Raw genomic sequence first — 25218 nt, forward strand, 5'->3', positions numbered from 1 at the left:
ACCAACTGCAATGCCAGCACTAATGGCCCTGTCTCAGGCTGCAGTGTTTTCCCTTGTTCTGTAGCATTTGGTATTAGGAGAGAGGGGTGTGGTTATGTGCCTACTTGCTACATGTACGTGGCTCTTTCATGCTTTAATGTAAAAGGCATTAGGTACTGCATGCACACAGAACCCACTATCAACAGCACTGTTCTAGCAGGGTTTGCCCCTTCTTAGTACTGGGTACTGATATTGGTTTTTTAAAAATGATTTCTAGTATTATAGCCCAGAGGGCACTTAATTACAGGTTAGCAAGTTGTGCCACAGGGCATGGATCATTCCCTGCCATCCACAGGCACAAATCTTTTGGTAGAGGAGCAGCAGTAATGATGATGGGACTGCCAAGAGAGAGCTGTGTACTGTTTGTTCCTAGTGGCGTTCACAATTCATTGCTGCTGCTGTTTTCAAAACGGGCAAAACTTGTCAAAGGCAGATGTCAAAAGCTAACCAAAAGTTGATTTTTCTCTGACATGCACTGATGCATTCTCATTTTAATGTCAGATGTGCAGCTGAGGAAACTTTGTTTGCAGAATTTGATGCATATGACAAAGTGCACCATATGGCAGCATCAATTCAACTCTGAAACCTCCTGCTTCAACTCAGGATCAGATTGAGTTCTTGCACCACATGGGTTAAATGTTTTTCTAAGACATAAAGCTATCCATACCTTATGCTAAAACATCCCCTAGATTGTTCAGCTATTAGCAGTTGATAAACTGTGCAAAGGGAGTGCACTTTACCCATGAAATGTAAGTTACTTGATACTGCTTGGGCAGTGAACCTGGCACTACATATTTATATTCACATTAATTTAGCATCTCAGCATGGGAAAAGACATTTCAAACAAGGGCTCTGTGGAAGTAACAGTGGAGTGTTTGTTCTCTGGCGCCCAAATCACAGCAAATTTCAAGGAATGCAGCTGAAATTTCAATCAGTGGGTTTGGGCTTTCATGTAAAAGAAACCTGATCTGAATATTCAGGTTTTCCTATAGTCCCTTTCATTACCTATCAGATAAACCCAGAGATTTTTTTTTTTTTTTGAAAGAATGACACCACAGAATGTACATTTTTCAGCTGTGAGCTCAAGTGGAAAAGCAGTTCTCTGCTGGTATGCACTGCCATTAAGTTTTTTAGTCATTTAGTTTTCTATAAAAGCATATATTAATTACATTGGTCCATCAAATATTAATACTTTAAATGGGAAATGTCAAATCTGTCTGTGGAACATACATGTACTACAGTATTTGAGAGTGTATGGGGTCAGCAAAATCCTTTCTGTAGGAGACTGGCAGAAGTCAGCTGGTCAGGGTTCCTTGCCTGACATTTCATTGCCTGACACACTTGGTATTTGCACTTCCACAGTTGAAGCACTGGATTCATCATTATTTCAAAGCAATCTAGAGTGTCGAATGACACCTTTCCAAAATCTTATCAAGAGTACAGAGTCCTGACAACATCTGTGTTTGGCACAGAAATGCATTGCTTTTGGCACTTACTGTATGGTTTGCTAGAAATGCACAGTCTGGAATGGCAAGATGTATGCTCTAATTAAGAAATCCTTCAAAAGTCATCAGCAAAAGATTCAATTGACAAATTCAGCTACTATTTAGGCACAAATATTGGAAAACATGGATAAAGAGGCACTTTTCAGGACTCTGATGCCTCCCAAAACTTAAATCTCTTTCTTGGGTTTTCTGAGAGTCATCTATGGAAAGCAGGAGGAAAGACTGACAAACCTTGAGTTATCTCCTTGCCCCTTGAGCAACTGGAAGAGCAGAAGACTAGAAAGAAATTAAAACTGAAGGAGAAATTAAAGGATAACAGAGATGGTCCTTGACTGGAGACAAGGACCATCTGTTCACAGAGCCTCTGCAGGACATTGCTGTGCCCATGTGGGATGCCTGTCCAAAAGCAGTGTGTGGCTTGTGGTCTGACATTTACTAAGACCAATACCTGAATGATTCACCATGACTCTTCAGAGTGTTGGATGAAGAGAGAAAATGTTACTGCAGATTTATCTCAGTATATGCCACATCACTCAGTTCTGTAGGAAATCACCGAATGCCCTTAAACTGTGGCTTCTAAATAAGGAAGGAGGACAATGAAACTTTTATTGCTTGGAAAATGATGGCAGAGAGAGTTGCACAAGGTAGTTGTTTTCATCTGTATTTCTTTTAATCCATCACAGAAGTGGGCCTGTGACAGCTAAATCATTACATGCAGCCCAAAACACATCTACACCTGCCTGTCTGGAATCTGGGATGAAATTCTATGTCTGTTTTAAACCCGAGAATCACAGGATCATTAAGGTTGGAAAGGACCATTAAGATCGTCAAGTCCAACTTTCAACTTAGTACCACCACCATGTTCACCACTAAACCATCTCCTCAAGTGCCATACCCACATGTTTCTTGAACACTTCCAAGGATGAGGCTGCCACCACTTCCCTGGGCAGTCTGTTCCAATGCTTGACAACCCTGTCTGTCAAAACATTCTAAACATACCTAATGTAAACCTGCCCTGATGCAACTTGAGGCCATTTCCTCTCAACCTGTCACTTGTTACCTGGGAGATGAAACTGCCACCCACCTCACTACAGCCTCCTTTCAGGGAATTGAAGTCTTATTTGATTAAATAATTGTAAGAAAAGTCAGTTTCAATTACAGGACATAAGACCATGATTTAAGTCCTATGCACAGACCTGTCCATATGGTTATCTTTTAGCACATTAAGTGACTGGACATATTTCATTATTGCACAGAGTCAGGTCTCAAAAAGTCTTCAGATCAAGATCACATTACTTTTTATTGCAAAAGAATGCATATAGTCATATATTGGAGATGGCATATTGAAGAGCACAACTGATCCTCTCCAAACACAGCATTTGCCTGGAGCTGCAAGGAAGATTTGTTTATTTTTTTGTGTCCAAATATAATTTCTGTCTGGTGCAGTTTCTCTCTCTGTCTAACTTTGCTGGTGTGTGACTGATTTTCTTAACTCAGACTTGGTTTCTTTTCTAATGCTTTACAAAATCATGGGTAATTAGAGAAGTTCAGACTCCCCCATGATATCATATTCTCCTCTAGAATGTGAAATTAGAGTCATTGTGGATTGTTTTAATAAGTCCTACGTTTGAGCTTTGAAAAATTTTGTCATTAATACTGATATCAGCATACATTATTCTGTGCCTTAGAAAAGACAGGTTAGAATCAGATTAATTAACTGCAAATATACTGCATTGCTCAAAGCTCTATTTGTAAACCTTGCTTCCTTTGTTCCCAAAGCTTCATCTGGCATTTTAATGGTGCTGACTAACATTGCTTTAATTAGCTGCCTCTGTAAAGTACCAGGCAAACCATCTGTGTGAATCCTTTTAATTAACTGGGTTCCATCTAAGGGTTTTTCCTGGCATTCTTAGCATGTCAGTGGAAGCAACATACAATGTGTAGGGTAAAGATGTTATAGCATCATTGTAAAGAAAATATCTCTGTTTCTGTGGATGGCATTTATTCTGTAAGGACTCAGACTTCTGTGTAGAAGTTGAGAGGTCATACTTGTATTTGCCTTCAATTTTAGTGTGATCAAGATAAGACCATGAGTCTGCAATATGGATAGCAGTGCTTTATCACCAACATTAGCATGAGGTAATGGCAGGAGCCAAGAGGTACAACCTGGGCTTCACATGACCTGATATGAATTTGAATTTATCCTGTAAGTAACTTTAGAGATTAAATCTGGCTGAAGAAATCCTTCAGATTTTACAAACAGACAGCAGAATACAACTGTATCAAAAATGGATTATATTCAAAACAATTCTTTTTTAAAAAGCAACTGGAGAATACAGTGGCTATGCCTGAATTCTCGTATCCAAACACTCCTCTCTTCCAAACATGGGATTCTGTCCAGCTTCTTTTGTCTGCCTGGGCTATTTTTCACTGATGCCCCATACACACAGGGTAAATTCCAGGCTTGATGAAGTCAATAGAAAGGTTTCCTTCAGGATTCAGCCAACATTTGTGCTTGAATGCTGCTTTTCTGAGACTGATGCTTGTACTGTGCAGAACTGTTGATCTGTACAAACAGGATTTGTATCAACTAAGACCTGTAGGAAACCTTGATGTGAAAGTCAGCTATGAACTAGAAGTGCATACAGGTATAGTTCACAGATTTCATGAACTGTGGTTCATTTGACAGAGCATACTGCAAAGAAACAGTATGGCAAAAATTTTGCCATGAAGGGATGCTACCTCAGTGTGAACTGCAGCACCAGTGCTTTCCTGACAGTCTGACAAAACAGTGTTGGATATGAATTTCAGAAACCACAGAAATTTTATGGAAATTTTATGGTTCAATGGAATCTGCTCCAATCACATATTTTTTCAGGAAGCCTGTCTGGGTACCTGATGCTCTGCCCATACTTGAGGTGTCCAAGGGCTAAGGTTTGAGGGAAGAGTCAAAAATGTACTCATACCTGACTTTCCAGTCTTCTGGGAGAAACAGATTGTGTATCACATGGATCACAGTCAGTTTTGGAAACACAACTTTCAGCTTTTTATGTTTACAGTTCTATTCCTTCCTGGATTGTTATAAAAACTTGGTCCTGAGATGCTTTACCCTTACTTGGATATAAAGCAGAAGAGCATCAGTTATTTGCTACTAATCCCTTGAATAGCTTAGGCACATTCCATGGGCAGTTCCTGATGTTTAAAACATTGGTAATTTCTGCAAAAGTATTTATGTGCAGAGTGAAAAGCAGTAACCAGCTATGAGCAATCTAACCTTTTGGGAAATGGGAGATAACTTATTTGAGGAATAGCTTTAGGATCCAGTCCTTACTACAATCAATTAAGTGCTGAACTTGAATCCTTCTGGATAAAGACAAGAGGTACAGGTATAATTACTAATGAACAATTTAGGAACTACCTAACAAACTGGGAAAACCACCTTAGAATCAGTACAGTCATGGTATGGCAATCAGTAAAGTGTTTATGATGTGACATCTGAAAGACAAAAAAAATCAGCTGCTTTTGGGCACTCCTTGCCACTGGGGACAAGGAGACATCTTGGCTTTGTGACAGTCATTGTGCTTAGCTGTACTGACCTGCAGCCAGTGGCAGGTTGAAGTGAGTGTCCTCCTGAAATGGAGACTGCACTCACTGGCCAATGAAGGCACAAGCAAAGCTCATGCCACTCCTAACCCTCAGCAGGGGCTGCTGGGACCCTGCACAGCACCTCTGCAAGGGTCTGTGGGGGTTTATTGCATCTCAATGAAGTGCTTTCTCCTACAGTATTCTGTCCGTTGTGTTAGTACTTAACACTCTCACTATTGCTTATTTTAGTATCAGAACATCTGGCAAAGAACATTTTTTAAAAGTTCTACAGACTCTTGGCTTGCTGACTTAGAAACTATTTTTAAACTGCAACATTCAGAATCACCTAGTGTCATTTAATGAAAAAGATATGCTTTTAGTGTCCAGCAGAAAGGCTGGGTGCCCAGCCTGCCTTGGGTTTTACAGTTTGTCTATTTTATTAACCACCCTTATAAAAACAATCTAGTGCTAAACAATATGAAATTAATCACAAGGTCTAATGCCTTAAGAAACTTACCATACTGGGAACTGTTTTGCAGATAGTCTGGTGGGTTTTTTTTAAAGCAGACAGATGATAGATTATGAATTTGAATACAGAGAGGATTTTATGAAACATGTTTTCTGAATCAACACAGAGCATAAGCATGTACAGACCAAGAGACTCGGGATTGTTTTGGAACCATATTCAGTAGAGCAGCAACTGGATTCTGCTGAACCTCTGGGACAACTGTTTGCACTGACATTTCTTCTGCACATTTCCTAGAATGCCCAGGGAGCTCTGCTACTTAATGTGTGCAATTGGAAGTGTCAGGTTAGTTTCAACAGGGACTCAGAGCTCTCTGGGGTGTATCCTGGTGCAGGAAACTGTCACTGGACACCAGCTGACCAGTGATCTCACATGCTGCTTTCTGTACCCCTCAAGTTGTAACAAGCATCCTGCAAGGCTGCATTACTTTCCTTGTAACTTAAAATTTGCCTAAGAATTACAGGTTACCTATTCAGAAGCCACACATAAAGAGCAATTATGAAATAAAACACAATTCTTGGAAATGTGCAGACCGCAAGCATTTCTAATGCCAGAGGGGAACAGGATTTGAGTATCAAAGTACTTCTTCCTATTTTGCATATTGAAAATTATGTGAAACCTGAATCAGCTCAGGCAGATATAGGGATGATTTTTGTGTACTAAGTCTCTCAGTGGTTTTCATAGCAGTGTTAAAGGCTCACAAAATAGGCTTCATGCTCCACTGCAAAAGTGGTGTATAATTAATTCTAGGAGTCCCCAAAATACTGAAGTAGTCTGGAATAACAGTAATGAGATAATTTATTCATGTGCAGAATCTGAATGGCAAATGGATTCAAACTGAAAGAGAGTTGGTTTAGATGAGGTATTAGGAAGAAATTAATTCCTGTGGAGGTGATAAAGCCCTGGAACAGGTTGCCCAGAGAAGCTGTGGCTGCCCATCCCTGGGACTGTTCAAGGTCAGGCTGGACAGATCTTTGTGCAGCCTGGTCTAGTGGAAGGTGTCCCTGCCCATGGCAGGGTGTTGGAAGACCTTTAAGGTTCCTTCTAACCCAAACCATTCTATGATTCTATTGATTTACTTTTCTAGTTACTTTTGATTGCACAGACAGGTGAAACATGCTTGGATCCTCTGCCACACTGATGTCCAAGAGGAAAACACAGAGTAAATCGAAGGACTTCAAAATTCCCTTTGTGAGAATTTTGAAGGGGACCAGGGGGAAACTCCTCTCTCCAGCTTTTAAAATGCTATGTGCCTCTTCTGGTTGCTGGAACAGCCCTTTTGACAGCAAGATAAGCGTGTAAAGATGTGAACTGTTGTTGAGCTGCTCAGATTATCAATGTCTGAATTAGCCTTCTTCCACCTAAGGAATCAGAGCTTTGAGAAAGTGTTAATGAGTTCTTTGACTTCTTAGCCAAAGCTCTTCCCAGTCCTGGAGAAATACAAGTGCTAGTAACATTCCAAGTAAAAGATAAAGAAGCCTGCCTCCAGGCAAAAATCCTCTATGTTAGGCTGTTCCCTCTCCTCCACACAAGACAACAGAATATGGTTATTGTATATAAGAAACAGCTATTCAGTATGAGACATATTTGGAATGGAGGAATAAATATGTGTTTATAATCTGATCCTTACAAATTCAAAACAGAGCAGCCTAAGACTTAAAAGAGGTGAGGGAAGCATCCTGCAGAGATTATGCAGCTTGCTAGGAGAATGACAGTGAGATTTTCATCATAGTTATGTTGAATAAATCTGGAAAATCTCTGTTGATTGAGCTAACCTTCATGCTATGTGTGCAAACTGAACTGTATTTTTAAAATATTCTTTAAAAAATGATCCTTATGTGTATATGGAAAAGAATCACATAAATTATATTCTTCTGTGTTTATGCAGTGCATTTCATGCAGAAATAGCAGTACTTTATATAACACAGAGCACTTGCCTATTTTCCTGCAGTTCCAGTGAAACTAAGGTACAGTAAGAACAGTAGGTTCGCTTTGTACTCAGAGATCCAATTAATGTTTGTCTGCTGACCCATTTGTACCAGAAAGGCCAGTGCAAAAAAGCAGATAGCTGGGAACATGGATTTCCTCATTCTGCCACTGAGGTTCACATCCCCAAAAAGACCTTCAGTGAGGAAATGTTCCATGACCATATTTTGGCCACTTGGGTATGAGGTACTGTGCTGGGGCTAGTTGGTGAGAGGGGCCAAATGCAGAGGTGCTAAAGAAAATAGAGTAGATAGGGAATCTCTGTCTTACAGACAGTGAGGGACATTGTGGAACACAAGTTTCATGGTGACCTGCGATAAAATGTGCTCCATTTTTCCCAGAAATTTTCCTATCTACCAAACTTTCCTCAGTATCTGTAAAAGCCTCTTGCATCCCTTTGCCTTGGAAAGGCAGGAAACCTGTCAGCACCTTTAACTCAGTTCTATGTACTCTAGACTTGCTCCTAGTGCAGCTTCAGGGCTGGATATCTAAAATGAGCCCAGAGAGCAGCAGCACATGGGGGAATAAACTGCTATTGCAAATTGACAGTTTCAAGGTCAAAACCACCAGCTGCTGAAACGAGACTTTTTTACAGAGGTAAAAAAATTTTTACCATTGTCACATCAAGTAGGGTAAAACACAAATATTCTAGAGCTACTTCATCACCAGAACTAAGTCCTGATTGACCATTTCATGAAAATACAGGAACCTCAGACAGAGAAAACCTGTTACACTGTTTCAGTGCAGGGTTAGGTTCTAGGGGTCAGCTAGGATTATTTTAAACAATCTTTGTGGCTGGAGGTCCTTGGGGAATTGTAGCACAGCATATGAGACCAAATGGATTTCTTTCCTACTAAAAATTCTTTTGCCTAATTTCTTCCCTCTGCTTTTGTTTCCACTCTACACGAATGTGTCACCTCGAGGTCTGATTTGAAGTCCATTGAACTAAATAGATTTGGAACCTGGCCCAAACACCTACTCTGTGTGGCACAGCAAAAAGGCAGTTTCCCCTTTCATCTTCTGTCTCATATTTCCACCATATTCCTTAGGATTTCTAGAGAGAAAGACCATATCATTGTCAGTAACTGCATCTGTTCTCAGAGAAGACTGAGTCCAAAAACAATCAAAGTTAATAGAAATCTGTTGATTGACTACAGTAGAAAGTGGATCAAGCCTCAGTCCATGTGCATTTAGCCTTTTCCCTCAGTCATGCATCACAATCCAAATTATTACGAATCTGTTTGTAAATTTGTAATATCACAAATTAAAATGATGTGTTCAGGTTCCTTTAAAAAACATCCAAAGCTGTGCAATGATGTCTTTCAAGTAGTGGCAGAGGCTGACAATAAATGTGGATGGAAAAGTTGTTCACTATCCAAAAACTGCAAACACCAGCTCTAAATAAAATCCATGTGTGCCTCTTGGAGGTGCAGGTGTCAACGATATTAAGCCACAAAATGCTTTACATTAAAATAACTTTAAGGACCAGGTTAAGCTCTAAAAACTTCAGGGTAATTTGGAGTTAATCACCAGAGGTAGTCTTTAATATGGTCAGACTGTCGAAAGTGTTTGAAATTCATTGCTTGAAGGAACTAGTAGCACCTTATCTAGACACTATGAACTTCCATCCAGATTCAAGGCAAAGATGTAGTTTCAGTTTAAACATTCAAAAGGCTGTTGCTTGTGTTTTAGCTTTCTAGGGCTAAAGTCAAGCTCTTCACATCATTTTAATATATTTTCTGCAGATTAATTTCCTGTGTTTTCTTTTATAGTTGCATAAAAAATTGCCTATCAATTGCCCAGGAACGCTGAAGGGCTCATAAAACACTTTCTAGGTTGCTCTAGTTTAATTCCTGCTCTCAAGCTAAAATATTATATGAATGCACCAATCTCTCTACCACTGAGGAAACAAATTAAATGAAGCTTTGGTGCATTCTGAATCCTCTCTGAAGTCTCTTTGAAGGTCTTGGAAGTTATCTTGGAAAAATTCTGAGCAGCTTATCCTATCCTATCATGTCAGTCCAAAGAATTGAAGTTCTGTCATCCATGTGGGAAGATACGTATTTTTTCACATACATTTTGGATGCTCTTATACAGATAGATTTTTAAAAATTTTTATGGTCTGGTCTAAAAAGCAGAATGGAAACCAGCAACAACCTCAATCTGGCTGTGATAGCAAACATTCCTTGTGAAGGTAGTGACAGGAAAATCACAAACCAAATAAAATTATCTAAGCACATATCAATAAGAAAAAGACATCTCCCTGGAATGCCTATACCATTATATTTTAAAACAAATTTACTTCCAAATAAAAGTTAATTTTAACTGACAACTAGCCCTTGTTAGGACTCTCACTTGCTGATATGAGAAGGGTAGGTGGTAGCAAGAAGAGTTACATAGAGAATGGAAGAGCTGGGTACAGTATCCCTTCCTCCATCCCTAAAATGTTCTTAAATAGAAGGGTAAGAAGACTAGAACTGAAAGCCTGGGAGCTCTGGTGTGGGAGGTGGGTAGAACCCAAAGCTTCTTCACCAAATGGTTTAATGTATGTGCATTCTGCAATGGAAAAATCACTCCACCAGAGCATTCCAACAGACAGGGCTGAAGATTTTGGTTGTAATTCAGTGCAAGATGTGCTGCACTACACACATGTTCTGCATTTACTTACAAAATGTCTGTCAGGTCAACAGGTGCTGTACATGCCCTGCACCTGGCAATGCTGAGTCTTTGTCTACACTGCAGAGTGCAGGCTGTCACCTGGACCAGCTCAGTCACTGCCTGAACGTAGCACTGAGCTCATGGCAGGCACATTTTTCCTGCTTCTTCAGTGAGTTCTGCAGTAAGTTCTGCACTGTCCCAGGATCTAAAATAGCTAGTTCAAAGATTCAGGTATTACTGGGCCATGCTTCTGACTACCATGCAGACAGAGCCTCACTCATTTTTAGGTGATGTTCTTAGCCCACTGTTGTGAGATACCTCATCTGGTACATCTTTAGACCTGCTGGGTATATAGGTGACACCTGGCAATTCTGTGTCTAAAGAGGAACAAAAGTACATCAGAAAAGTGGTTTGAATTTGATAAAGAAAAACCATAGTACCAAAGGAGCTTAAACTTAAACATGTTACCAATACTGAATGTTCTTGGAAGGCAGTGTGTTTAGACAGGGCAGCAAGCTTAGAAAACACTGGAGCCAGATGGGCTGATTCATACATCAGCATGCAGCCTTATCTGCTGAGAAATCAAACCAGCAAGTGGAATGTGGAAACCCTTTCTGAATCCTGCAATTGTGAATTTTTGCTTCTGATTTAAGCTTTTCTTAGGTTTACATATTTGATCTTTAACTAGACTCTAAATACTTTGATTTATAATTGTTGAATGTAGAAATTATACAATCTACAATAAATGTTCCAGCTTTGAAGGCACTGTCCTTAGAAGTGCCATAAAATTCAGCCACAGCTAAATGCTCAAAGAACTTGTAATGAAGTTTATTTTCATGACAGGAGGCAGAAGCTCTAAAGTCCTCTTTAGGTCATGAGCTGATCCAGATCTGAGAATGATGGTGAATTCTCTCCCTGACTACAAATTCCCTCTCCTCTGATGATGTCTGGAGCATCCTGAGGTGGAAGGAAGGAGATCAAGCTCAGAAGCATGTGATGTCCTTTGAGTCTCACTGTTGTGTAAAAAGAGTCTCAATTCCTGTGACCCTAGGTTTTGGTTACATATGTGTGATGATAAGAAGAATACAGTTCAGATGGTAAAATACTTTTCAGAGCTGCAAAAGGAAGGAATATCTAGATCTGTATAGGAAACAGGGTGTGGATTTTGCCAATGCTAGAAAGAATATATTTAAAAAAAGAAAGGTTAGCAGGGAATCTGTGGTAGAAGCTGGTGAACCACTGATGGAAGTAGAAGATGCTTCATAACATACGTCTGAAAACTACTTAAGACTCATGATGTCTGGTGCCAGGGAGACAGGATACAAACACTGCATCTCTTTGTGTCAGTGAGTCCAGTGTCACTATGGATGCAGGAGACATTAATTCCAGGGGGAGAGCAGTGCCAACTTTTCTCAAAGGAATCCTTTCAACAGCTCCTTCACTTAGGTAGCTAAGAAGTTCAATGTCCAATGAAAGATGCTGCCTCCTGGCATTACCTCTGCTTCATTAAATAAGGAGACAGTGATTTGTGCAGTTACACTCTAGAAGGCCTGCAGAGAGGCAAGAGAAGAGCCCCAGGTCACTCTGACTAGCATTACTCATTTCTGTAATGCAGCTTGAGAAATGGAGGAAACATATGTGACAGAATATAATGAGCATTTATGAGAGAAATTCACATGGATGGCCAATGGCCAGAGTTCTCACACATTTCATTAAAAAATAACTAGGAAGTGAATTTCCTGCATATCATGGGATGTTGCACAAAAGACATTGTATGCCAGACACATAGGAATGGAAAGTTGGCACACGATCTGCAAGAATGCTTGAGATACCTATTCAGATCAGGCATGAATAAATACCACTGAAGATAGAGCACCAAATATTATACACATAATCACTGCAGAAAGCAGAATGTAAATAACCCCTGAAATCACAGGGGACTCCTGGTTCTCTTTTACCTAACATTGTTACAGATTAAATCAGGGGAAAAACAGACCTTAGTGGGACTCACATTTTTAATGAGATAGTGCACAGTTAGCAATGTAATGGCCCATCATTTGTAGCAGATTGATTAAAAATAGATTTTATGAAGAGCTAAGAGAAGATAATAGACCACAGTTCAAGAAAGGCTTATTCTGATAATTTTCCATACTTATCATTTTACACAAGGAGTACAAAATTCCAGCTGAAGACTATGAATAGGAAGAACTTAACTTGATAAAATGGATATGAGAGTTTACATGGGGCCTTACTCTTCCTTACTAGGTCATTGTAGAATGTTTTAAAATCTTCATTAGGTATCATGAACAGAAAAAAGCCAAAACAGTTCATTGTCAAGGAGCACTTGAAGCAAAACCAATCAATCTAGAAGCATTTATGTTTCTATAGTAAATACGATTCCGAGATACTAAAAAAATAATAGAAAAAGTTCCTGATTGCAAATGCCAATTATTGAGTAGGACTTCTGTGATTTAACTTAAACTGTCAAAAAGTAAGCATCCAGTTTTCCTGTGTTCCCTCAATATTCAGTGGAGAGTGACAGGCGTCTCCAGGGAAAAAAATCTTCTTATTCTGGGAGACAGGATGAATCACCCTCATGTTTCCAACTGCTGTAAAGGGTATCTAGATTACTGTCTTCCCAACTGAAGCTTAGATTAGCTGGAAAAACAGACCAGATTTTTGGGCACATCAGCACACCAGTCCTTCTTTTGATCTGGAAACAAAAGAGGGATTTGTGCTCCCAGCACCTTACTATTTTACTAAGTTCTAGTTTGCCAAAGAAAGCATTTTGCCTTAGAAATTTTCTTTCTTACATAGTAGACCATTATAGAGAAAACTCCAGTGGATGTTTTAAGAAAATTCCACTGGATGTTCCAACGCCATAGAATCGTAGTTAAAGTTCAGTGGGCTCAATATCATCCTAAGACACAAAAGCAGCATCACAGCATCAGATGAGTTATAAGCTTGAAATGGTTCTTCCTTGTCACTGGTTAAAAGAAGGATTCTAGATACCTAGATCAGATATTGATACACATATCTGATAGAGAGAGTATACCATTGTCAGGGCAGATGAATCCAACCCAAAACTGATATCTGGATACCATTGTATGGTATGTGGATACCATTTATTATCCACTAAGTGCAGTGAACACATCAATCCCACCTGAACAGCAACCTTTTGTGCACTCAGGTCCCTCTGCCATTGTGCACTTACTGCCTCCTGCTGCCAGGTGGTGCTCAGGGAATAGCTGCTTTCCTCAGACAATTAAACTCTCTGGAGAAAGCCAAATAAAACCCCTTTCTATGATGCTGCATGAATACTCTTTTATAAATGGAAATGTGGGGTGCCACTAAGACAGGCATTTAGGGAAAAGCCCCAGTCAATCTCCCAGCCATTAGGCCATGTCGGGAATGCTGGAACAGGCTCATGAAAGATCCTGCTTAGTCTCTTTCATACAGTGGCTCTTAATAATGAGCATATAATAAATGTACAGTCTGGAGAATTTACTATACAGTATCCAATTGGATTTATATAGTCATAAACTTCTACAGCACTGCTTCTATGATTTACAACAGTCTCTACTAATTATGAAGCTATGCCTGGACCCGAGATGTAAGAGGTAAATGTTACCAGACTGGTTGTACAGTGACACTATACAAATGCACACTTGCCAAAGCAATTTTGAATTGCTTGTTAACAGACAGCCATTGCAAATAACCATATTTTTTGGTCTGCTCTTATGAAAAACACCAAAACCAGAAACCTAGGAATTGTGGGATGGTGTTTTATTGTGATAGAGTTTAGAGATAAGGAGTCTGGAATGGACAGTCAATGAAAGGACTGCTGCTTTCTGCCTGGATTGTAAGGGATTGGACTTGGTAGCTTCCCTGATCCCTTCACAAATCTACACTTCTGATTGCCTAAACAGAAAACACCACGGGAAATACTGTAACTTGCTGTAGGACAAGCCTCTCATGACCTGAATGGATACAGGAGGATGTTTACTTCACAGAAGTTTTCCAGCGCAACTATTTAATTTTGTTGTTACTCAGCATATTAAATAACTATTTCAGAAAGGACTATTTTTCACTAATAGGAATTACCTGGGCATCGTGGGCAGCACAGCTGTGGTACATGCACAGGGGAAGCACAGTGTAGACTTGGGCATCTTATTCTGCTGCACAAAACATTTCCATTCTGCAGATGGAACATAATATATAGTATTTTAATGAAATGCACTGTCTTACAAATTTCTGTGTTCTCTATTCTACATCCAAACACTTTATTTTTAAAAAGCCTTTTTACAACATTCTGGTTTCACTCACACTGAGATATGCCTAGATACTTCCACTGCCTTTCAATTTATGCTGGAGGTCAGAAACCTTAAAAACCTTAAAATCAGAGGAAGAGCCTTAAAATGGATAGCAACGATCTCCATTTCTCTTTTTCTATCCATTCGTCTTTTTCTTTTGAGCAGATTATTCTTAGGAATTGCATTTCCAAAACTAAGACATGGATAAATGGTAGATCTCTGAGATATCCCTCACTGAGGGTTAGTTCAAGACCACAAGAGACAATAGCATCTGTAATTGTTCCTGAAAACTGTGGAGAGTCTTTTGTTTTCCTTTTATTACTTTCCCAGTAGACAAAAAACCCCAGATGGTAAGTAGCCATTTTTCTAAGAAACATGAGTTAAGTCTTGGGAATAGGGTTCATTATTCATGTCATTAACATAATATTCTATTTGACCACATCTAAGTTTGATTTATAATTAAAACAGAGGGAATTTTCATTCTCCAGTGTCTGTAACCAGAAAAGACTATCCATTTCAAATTCCCATTTCCCATCTATAATTCATCCTCTTAATTTACCTCTGAGTTGCTCATATTTATAACAAGAAAGATCTTTCAGCATGAACATTGATACTAAGTTATGACTGTAGTTTTAGGTGGTGTCAGAACTAAACCTACTTTATTTTCATATGCCTTCTGGAGCACTGAAGTGTTTTCAGTGGATGTGCAGACTTCCCTAGACAGCAGATGTATAGGCTTTTCTATTCATCCCTTTCAAAATAATTCATTGACAAATATCTGCAGACCACAGGCTGGAATCCTGCTGTTAGATCATTGCTAGCCACAAACTACAGTTGTGCATCTGCTTTGGAAAGAGACACTAAACATGATTATCACCATCTGTTTCCAATAAGAACTGAAATGAAATATACTGATTTTGTAGAAGAGGAGCAAATTTTAGACTGTAGGATCTTCACAGGACAGGGACTATCCCTGGTCTGCACAGCTGCTTGCCCAGCAGACATGGGAGCCTGTGAAGCACTGCTGTAGAAGAGAGGCTGGCACTGCCTGTGACCTGTCTCCATGCTGCTGACTTGTCCTGTTCTGTGACCTCACTCTTTTACATTTTAAGTCCTGTGGAATCTCCTGAGGTGAATATTTACTTGCTGTGCATGGTCAGCTGTGATAAAATTCTGCAGGCCAACTTTGCTGCTCCATGCTGCCAGCCAGGTTCCACTGTCTGCCTCAGGACAGAGCTATTTTACCTGATCTTGTGCTTAGTGAGCCTGATCTTACACCTGCATTCACAGTGATAGCTGGGAGAACAGACCCAGGACCAGAGTAGGATTCATGTGCTGGTCAGTGTCTCTAAGCCAGGCCAAGGTCACATTTCTGCATCAGGTACCAGAAAGTGTTGATCATCTCTCTCCCAAAGCTGGGCTAGCAGTGCTGAGGGTGCAGAGCAGTCATTTAGCCTGGGGTCTGCAGATATGACTGCAAACACAAGCAAAAAGCTGCTTTAAAAAGCTGTATTTTAGGGAGTAAAATAATGATCTGACAAATTGTGAGTGCTCTATTTTACTTGACAGTAACAGTCAACAGGCTCCACTATGAAGTGGGGGGGAGGAGGGGTTGTAAAAGGAAGGGGGAACAGGGTGAGAACACTGAATCATGTTTAGTTTTATTCTGGCTTCAGTATGTAAATTATAACTTGTAAAAATACAATACTATACACACACAAAAACAGGAAAGCTTTTTTTTTTTTTTTTTTTTTTTAGTGCCAGGCTGTATAACTTGGCCTCTGTTTAGTTAATTTGCCTTGCCTTTTTCTTAAACATCAGAAGCGTGTATGCTGGGGGGATGGACAGACAGACTGTTTAGAGACAGAGCAGAGATCTCTGTCTGCTGCCTGGCTGATGTGACTTGTTTTGTGCAGACATCACGTGGATCACAATGACTGTGGCCAGCAAACTCATTTTGATACACTGGACATAAAGACCCCTGGGGATTTTTTTGCTTTTCTCTGCAGTGTAAGGGAATCAGTTGCTGCATCAGACTCTCTACGGATCCTGCCAGGGAATCATATGGGGTTTATGCTTGGATCTCTCTGACTTGCTGTCTGTGGCACACTTTACTTTCATCTTTTACACTGTCATGTGTCAGGTTTATGGTCTGTGCTTGTGCTATGTCATGATATGTTTTCTTATGCCTTTATTTTGCTAAAATTATAAATTGTTGAGGGTTTCCTGAAGGAAACTTCATGAAACTGATGGAGCCTCAGGAGCTTTTATGGTAGATCAGTGCTCTGAGGGCATGATTTTGGCCAGGACAAAACTCAAATGAGTGGTTGGATGCTACAGTTGTTATTTGCAATCATCTTCCTTCTAGACAACAAGAATCACATCTGAGAGATCCCTCAGCATCCTCACTGCTGAGATTATCCCAAGTTACATTTTGCACCCTCATGGTACACCAAAGGTAAAACATAGCAAACAAGGGAGTAAAGTCCAATCCACTTCTGAGCTGCATGTACTGGAAGGTACCATAAGCAGTTTCCTTCTTTACTAAACCTGCTGCCCTGAACTATCACTTTGCCTTCCACACCCAAGTTAAAAAATAAAACAGACTCTGTTTTTTGGAGGCTCATAGTGTGTGGGTGTGTCTGGGTCCCTGCAATGTTGTTGTCTAGAGGAGCTGACCAGGCACTTTCCCATCCCTCCAAACTGTCCAACATCTCTCTCTAAAAATCATTGAGCATTCATTTGTATCCAGATCTCTAGGATTTCCAGTTAATTTTTTCCCCACCCAGACACATTCTTCCAGTGATTTAATGAGTGTTTTACTCCACACAAACTCTTGAGGGAGTTTTCAATTTGGCATATATCAGCAAAAGTTGAGTGGAAACTCCTTTTTGCTCTAAACAAAGACTTTTCCTTTCCTTCCTACTACATTGTTTTTTCTCTCACAGCTGCATTCTGCAGCTAAACTTTTGAGACTACTGTGCATCTCTCTACTGAACTGTAGTAGCAGATTCCCTCAGAGCAAATGCTGCACAGGGGCCCAATATTTTACACTTGCAGGGAGGGAAAATAGCAAGGAATACTTTATTCTTCATTAAATATAGCAGACAGAACTCAGCATCTGGAGTGTCTCATGTGTTAGTGATTAAGATCCCTTACTGTTTATTTTAAAGTACTCTAACGGACATAAACTGCCCTCATTTCTGTGCCTCCTCCCAGCTGTATATGACATACTATGGGGATCTCTGACTGCTGTGTTTTTGCATCAGCCATCAACTGATGGGAGCCCTTTCATGTTCTATCCAATTCTCTCTGCTCCCCACAACCTTTTCTCATGTTTCATCATCTCATTCTTCTTTGACTGACTTTTACTAACAGTGATATCTAAGCCTGTTCCTTCAGCACTTTAGGGCAGCAGATGCTTTGACTGGAAGATGTTGGCAGTGTACATAGATTAAAGTACCAAATTCAGGTTCAGAAAAATCATCCATATTGGTAGAATTGCAAGGATTATATTTAGTTAGTGGGGCCTGATCAGCTGAGATGTGATTCTCAGCATCCACAAAGCTTCTGGCTAATTAAGGAGTTGTTTTTGTCTATGCTATGCAAGTATTTTTTGCCAGTATTGGCCTTCTCTGTTAATATTTTCCTTTCACTAGGATCACCTGCCTCTATTTCCTACAGCCTGACCAGGACCCACCAGTGAAAATAGGTTTGGGCTTTGTCAAATTGTAGCTACATGAGAAAGGATTCTAGTCAATGAAGCAAGCAGGAGTTGTAGGATCAATAACTCAGCAGTCCTACCTCTGAGCAAAGACAATTAACGCAGTAAACAAGGCCATACGGTTCTAGATAAGGATGCCATCTTTCTCCTACATGGTATTTCTTATCTTGAAACACACAGTATGTATCTGAATCTGTAAAACAGCAAAGAATTGAAAGAGCTATGAATGAAAATTTCCATTCCATGTTTATGAAGTATATTTAGATGTGCAGAGTTTTCTGTAAACTATTTTTTCTTTTCCTGGAGAACTACACAACAGAAAAACCCTTAATTACACATGCTGTTTTTTCTTAACTTCCAAACCAAAATAAATGACATGCTCTCCCATTTTTCCAAAATTGCAACTCCTGAGATGATGATTAAATGTCTTTCATACAGGTGAGTTTATCCTTTCACCTGTTTAGGTAAGAAAATTTAAATGCCTGATCACTAAAACAGGCTTACAGGAAACAAAACCTCTTCACTGCAAAACCAAAGCAATTGGTCTAACTCAGGAAAAACCCCAGGCTGTACCACAGAGAGCTATTGAAATAATTTATGCATCAGCTTTCAAAATATTTTAAGATCTTTTGTTCATTAAGCACTTCTGATCTTGCAGTTACAGACTTACAGAAATCCACAGACAGGTCAGACATTATTGTCCTGTCCCTTCCTGTCACACCATGGTTTCACATAGAAACCTCAAATCTCTACAATAAAAAGGTGTTTCTCATGTGTTTCCATGTAGGAATTCCTTTCTGTTATCTTAATGAGATCCAAGTTCAGTTTAATTCATTACCCACAGTATAGATGATACTTCAGAGTATCTTAAAAAAATACCCATCTTCCATGTGCTAATCCAAGCCAGGGACAGTCTTCACATTCACTGGGCTAGGAGAAAGTAGCCAGAGCTAGGGACTGTTAGCAGAAGCTGTGTGTGATCTGCTTTCCCTTCACACAGGAGCATGACAAATGGAACACAGGATGTGAAAAAGCAGACAGCTGGAGTTTGGCAATTTCTCATTGTTCTTTCTTTGAACAAGGTTCCTGCACATGGTTTTTCTGTGATTGAGTTCAATGGAGCAGAGGGTCTTTCTAAAACTCACTCTCTTTTGTTTCCCCCCATCTTCCTTGGAAGCAGAACCTGCTGATACTGGGGCTAAAAATTTTCAAGGGCAAATAATGTCTTTTGTAAGAAGGAGGCCAAAACTCAACCTTTGCAGGTAAGGAGAGCATGCTAGAGACCTACTAACAAGGCTGAAGCAGTCAATAACTCCTAGACTTATTTGGGTAGCTATTCCTCCTTGCCATGATTTCTGAAATATGTTAACATCTCCCACAGACGACAGGCTTTGCAGAAATGCTCCCTTTAGTTTGTTTGTATTCTTTTCAATTCTTCTCATCAAGTTTTTGACAGTTTTTTAAGAGAGAGACTCTTAATTTTCTCAAAGGGTGTTGAGAATCTAATCCAAATCATATGAAGTTTTTACAACACAACAGAACAGTCTAGGACAAGCTTTACACTAGCTGAAAACTTCAGCACAATAATCTTACACATGGGACAGATCCAGATAATCTGTCACATGTTTACAGAGGTTACTAAATAGAATTAAGCACACTCTTGACTCAGGATATTTGAAATAAAACAGATTCTCCAACTGATGTGTTATGTTCTTCATGGTGCACTATAACCTGTACAGCTTTAGGAAAATGTACCCCAAGTGTGGCTGTGGCCTGATTTTACTAAATACAGGATTAGAAGGAGGAAGAATGTTAGAAGGTTTAGGACATTATTTTCTAAACCACATCTGAAAAAAGAAGGAAAATGTCCAATTTAGGTGAATGTGACAGCTTTGTTTGAAGTCTACTTACGTTTTATTTGTTCTAGTTTACCTCCATCTACGAAAAGGAAACAGAGCACACCAAAAAAGATGAAATGAAAATCCTCCAATATCCACTTTCTTTCCATCTTTATCATCAACAGGAAAAGAAAGAACCTCCAAGAAGAGAATGTTGAGCTGTAGGAAAAAAATTAAATTAAAGTAAAATCTTGTAAGATACACAATTATTTCATCCAGCACACAGAATTCCTAAACTGCCAGAACAAAAAAATAAATCTGTGTCATGCATCTTCCTTTCATGGAAATAGCTTTGTCTTCAGATCACTTAATTTTTGGAAAGGGGCTACATTCCTATTCATGAAAGCTGAAAACTGGATATTCCTTCTAAAAATGTCCTTATTCTATTTCAAAGCAATCTGGCAAATAAGCAATCTAAATTCTTAAAAGTTCTCTTTCCCAAGAAACTAGTTTGGGCTATGTTCTTGTAGAGCATCACTTTTAGAGGTATCTTTGGTGTCAGTTGCAACTTGTTTGCTTTGTCCTAAAGTAACCTTGGTGTCCCTGGAGTGCAGGTCCTGCACTGTGGAAGTCCCTGTTCAGGGTGAGCCACTGGCCCTGCTGCAGCCACTGGGAGTTTTCCTTACCACATCTAATAGGCTTCCACCACTATTCAGCTTTCCCCTTCGCCCCTCTCCCCACCACTGTTGTTCTGGTACTGTGTATAATTAATTTTTCTAGAGTTAACCCTTCTGCTGCCTTGATAGCTGAGAGCAGAGTGGGGGGAATGACTTGGCATCTTCATTCCTGTAGATCTTTAATGTCAAAATCCTGAATGTTGGGCAAAGCTTAATTTATTCTTCTCTGTGTGGTGCAGAGCTGGTATTGTACCTGCTGCATGTGTGATTCTGTTTATCTTTTTCTGGGGTTTAACAAGTGAATTATTTTACAGAAATAATTAACTCATTAACTAAAGTAGATTTTTTTAATACAGCCAACTTAAGATTGTACTATTTTGCTGCTCCAATGCTTATAAGCATTCATTACAAAAGTGTTATCTTCCCAGAGTGCACTTGTCCATAACTGAAAATGCTGGAAAGATTTGGGTGTGATTTTAAAAGCCTTGATATGGATTCACTGTTAGTTTTACAGAAGCTTAGAAACCCCAAAAAGAGTCACTATTGGAAAAATGAGCAGTCTGTTTTGTAAACTAATTTGGCCTCTTCAGATTTCATGTAAATAACAGAACTGTATATAAATATGTTCAAACTTACAGATAATCAAGGCAAAAATAATAATTTATATAGGCATAAGTAAGGTGGTGGATAACTTAAAGAAACTACGCAGTAAGTTAAGAAGCTGTTAAAATGAAGATCTTCCTGTAAAGACTGTTGAGACCTAGGATACTGTAACAAATGGTGTGTGATCTGATTTTATCAGCAGCTTCATTACCTTCACTGTTCAAAAATTCTCTGTATTCCCAATCCACAACCACAATGGACATCATCTTTAACTAACTAAACCTGTGCCACTACTCTGTACTCAGTAAGCTCAATCAAAACAATGCAAATTGCCTCTGAAAATGTTTAAAGAAACCCCTTCTTTAAAGCACAGTCCCTATTCAGTAAAAAAACATAACTTTCCATTTATTTTGCAAGTTGAGGATAATGTTTCAATTTCAGAAGAGTTTAAGTAATTTTTCTCTTTCCAATATTCAAATCACATAGGACATTTTTGAAGCCAAACATCCTTTTAAAAACCTGTTTAACATTAAAACCTCATAATTTAGTCCCAGGACATCATGCATGCATTCAAAACAACAGTAGCACATCACTGGGACTAGCAGAAATGTGAATGCTTAAATATTTCAGCCTTCTCAGGGATTGCTTAAGCAAACAATAATTATAAATGGTGCACAATTATCCTTTGTGCAGCACCTTATCTGTTAGTTAGGTTGGTTAGTTGGAATAGAAAGGCTCAGAAATCAACCCATGTCAGGTCTCGAAAAATGAACAACATTACAAAACTTGGACTGCTTGTTTTTAGAAGTGCTGCACAGTAATGTGAGATGGAGAAGTTAATAACAGAAATGGGATGGAGACTTTTGATGTCTTTCTTGATTCTCTTTAATTTCTGTATTGTTGTTACTCCAAATATAAACACATACTTTTCACTATTAGGACACTCCCTTTATTTCCCCAAAGGGCAATGTACTAAAAATATTCCTGGATTTAAATAATCTCAGTTAGTATTAACCTGTTAATTATTGGTGTATTTTCTGCATTGTAGAAACAAAGTCATCCACATCTTACATTAATTACTTAGTGAAATAAAGCAGAAGGGGCTCTGTTTAACGCCTCTCCCTCCAAAGAGCCCGGCTGGGTAACTACAAGAGGCGGTGTCCGGCCTCGCCACGTTTTACGATTACTGAAAAAAACCCGCAAAATCCAAAAATGGCAGTGCCGTGGGCAGCTGGCAGGGGCTGCGAGGCGCGGGGCCGCGGTGATGCAGCGGCGGGGACAGCTCAGTCCCGACGGCCGCGCTCCCCTCCATCAGCCGCAGCGTGAACCCTCTTCCTCCGCTCTTCCCGAGGCTTTATCCCTGCGCCGCGTCCGCCCGCTGCCGTCGGGAGGTGGCCGTAGGCGGGCGGCTCTCCCGCAGGCTCCGGCTCTCGCTGCTCTGACAGAGCAGCCGCCCCTTGGTCGCCGGCCCGGGGAGCGCCCGCCGCCCCGCCCGGGGCCGGGAGGGGAGCTCGGCTCGGGGCTGCCCCCTGCCCGGGGCCGGGCCAGGTGCCGCCGCTGGCCCGAGGGGGCGGCGGGACATGGACCTACGAAACGGGACGGACGGAACGCCCGGGAGGCGTCGAGTCCCCGCGCCGGGCTGTCTGTGCCGCGGCCTCGGGAGTAGCTCCGGCAGCCGGCCCGCGCCTTCCCGGAGCCTCGTCTCGGACGGCAAAGCTCACAAACCTGGGGCAGGGCTGGAGGCCGCTCCGCTCCGCTCGGACACCGCCGCGAACAGCGCTCGGGCTGGGGCACCCGCGCGGCTCCGCGCTCCGCTCCGCCGGGTACGAGGGGGGTCCGGCCAGGCGGCTCCGCTGCTCACTCAAGTTGCCATAATCTTCTCCTGCGGCTTTTAGGTGTCCCCTTCGATTGGGTGGGGGGGGGGGGGCAAGCAGGGGACTGACGGGGTCCTGCCGCCGCCGCCGCCAACCCTCGATCCCCGACTGATGGACGGGAGCGGAGAGGGAGGGATCCGCTACTCCCGAGCTGCGGGTCGCTGCGGGGTGGGCGCTCCGGAAGGTCCCGAGCTGGGGCACCTGCCACCGCCTGCCGCCCCGGTGAGGAGCGCAGCGAGACCCCGCGTCCGGAGGATGCTCGGCGGCGGGTCCTGCCCCGCAGCCCCGCCGGCAGCGAGGGGCGGCGGGAGGCGGGGTGAGCAGGTCCGCGTCCGCCTCCGCCCCGGCCCCCTCCTCGCCCGCGTCCCGCGCCCGCCGCCCGGCACAGCGGCGTGACTGACACGGCTGGGGTGGAGCCGCTCCGCCATGGGGGGCCGCAGAGAGGGGCGACATCGGACCCGGGGCTCGGAGCCCGCCCGCCCTTCGGGCTGCACCCCGCCCGCGGAGTCAGCTGTGGCCCGCGGGACCCGCGCCCAGGCGGTGGGGCCATGCTCCGGTGCCTTCAAACGAGCTGCGGGTTGGGTGACCGTGGCCACTTTTCCTCCGCGGGAACAGAGCTCCACGGGTGGCTTTCTTGGAGAGCGGACTCCACACCGAGACGGCTCTTTAATGGGCTTCTCCTAGTCGGGGTGCCCCCCGAAGCAGACCCGACAGAGTTAGCATCCGCTGGGATCTGCCAGACACCTTCTGCTGATACCCTCTGTCTGATTTATTGTGTTGGAAGGTTTCAAGGTCACATTGAGATTCTGGTGGAACTAAATTAAACCCATGACTCATTATATGCTTGGTCAAACATTCTTTTTCTGTCTTCTTGTAGCCCCTGTAACTAATAAGAAGAGATCAGTGAACTCTTGACAAATGATCTGAGAAAAAGGGTGAGGTATGAAAAGACATCATGTGGAGAAACAAATTACAACCTATTTCCCCTAGTTTGGGACCAGGGTGTTTGGGAAGCACTGCTGGGAGGTCGTACACCTCTCAGGCTTAGTAGATATTTTCAGAAGGCTGAAAATTGAGCAGAACTTTTGTTTCTTCCATTGTACCTTAGCCGGACAAAACACTGAAAGTACAGTGTATGGTAAAACCTTATACTAGCATGAGGAAAGAACAGATGACTTGCTAAGGCTTTTGTAGTGTGACTTTATGAGCAGCCAAGGCTGTGTGTCAGTCAAATGCAACTCTATAACTTCTAATATTAAATAATGAAAACAGAAAGTTCTGGAGCTAAGCATTTTGAAAATATTGCTCCATGCCTACTTCTGTGTCACTCTGCCACTCTGTCTTGCTGTGCAGAGGCAGTAATCCATGTTCCTGAGGAAAAACCATTGCTTAAAGCTCTTAGTTCCCAATGTGATGCCTACGGTGGCAGACTGATAGTTTAGGGACAGCCACTGTATGAAACAGGGATGGGCAAACAGAGAAAGAAATGGTAATTCTGAATCAGAAGTATGATTGTAACTTGCACATGCAAGCGGAGAACCTGCTGTGAGCAAGCTCCAGTCCCACACAGGGATATCCATGCTCACGGAGCAGAGTTAAGCACATGTGTGTGCTTCTAAATTATGGAGCTGTAGGAATGTTTTTCCTTTAGGTGTTGTGCTGGGTTAGACCATACAGGCTCAGCCTGTGAGATAAATTGCCTCTAAATAACATAGACACTCAGATGTGTGACTGAACTGACCCTACTGCAAATCTTGGTGAGTAGGAATCCACAGGTCTTTGTAGACAGGTTTAATACTTTGGCTTGATAGCAGCTACATGACTTTAGTAAATGCAGCTTTGGGCCTCGGCAGAGCTCAGTTTTACTGCAGAGACATCCTTCAGAAGTAC

General features: G+C 41.4%; 1 protein-coding gene across 1 annotated transcript in view; it reads right to left on the bottom strand.

The window, feature by feature from the left end:
- The window catches only part of CHRDL1 (chordin like 1), a 37425-nt gene extending 14159 nt beyond the window's left edge, over positions 1–23266 (bottom strand). Inside the window, exons 1-4 of the mRNA XM_009090334.4 lie at positions 23180–23266; positions 20248–20393; positions 18417–18529; positions 14404–14497 (exon numbers count right to left, since the gene is read on the bottom strand). Coding sequence (XP_009088582.2) covers positions 14404–14497; positions 18417–18529; positions 20248–20353 — 313 coding nt within the window. The 5' untranslated portion in view covers positions 20354–20393; positions 23180–23266. The remainder of the gene's footprint in view (positions 1–14403; positions 14498–18416; positions 18530–20247; positions 20394–23179) is intronic.
- Between the last annotated feature and the right edge of the window lie 1952 nt (positions 23267–25218).

Source organism: Serinus canaria, chromosome 4A (assembly GCF_022539315.1).
Source record: "Serinus canaria isolate serCan28SL12 chromosome 4A, serCan2020, whole genome shotgun sequence".
In the NCBI taxonomy this organism is placed as follows: Eukaryota; Metazoa; Chordata; class Aves; order Passeriformes; family Fringillidae; genus Serinus; species Serinus canaria.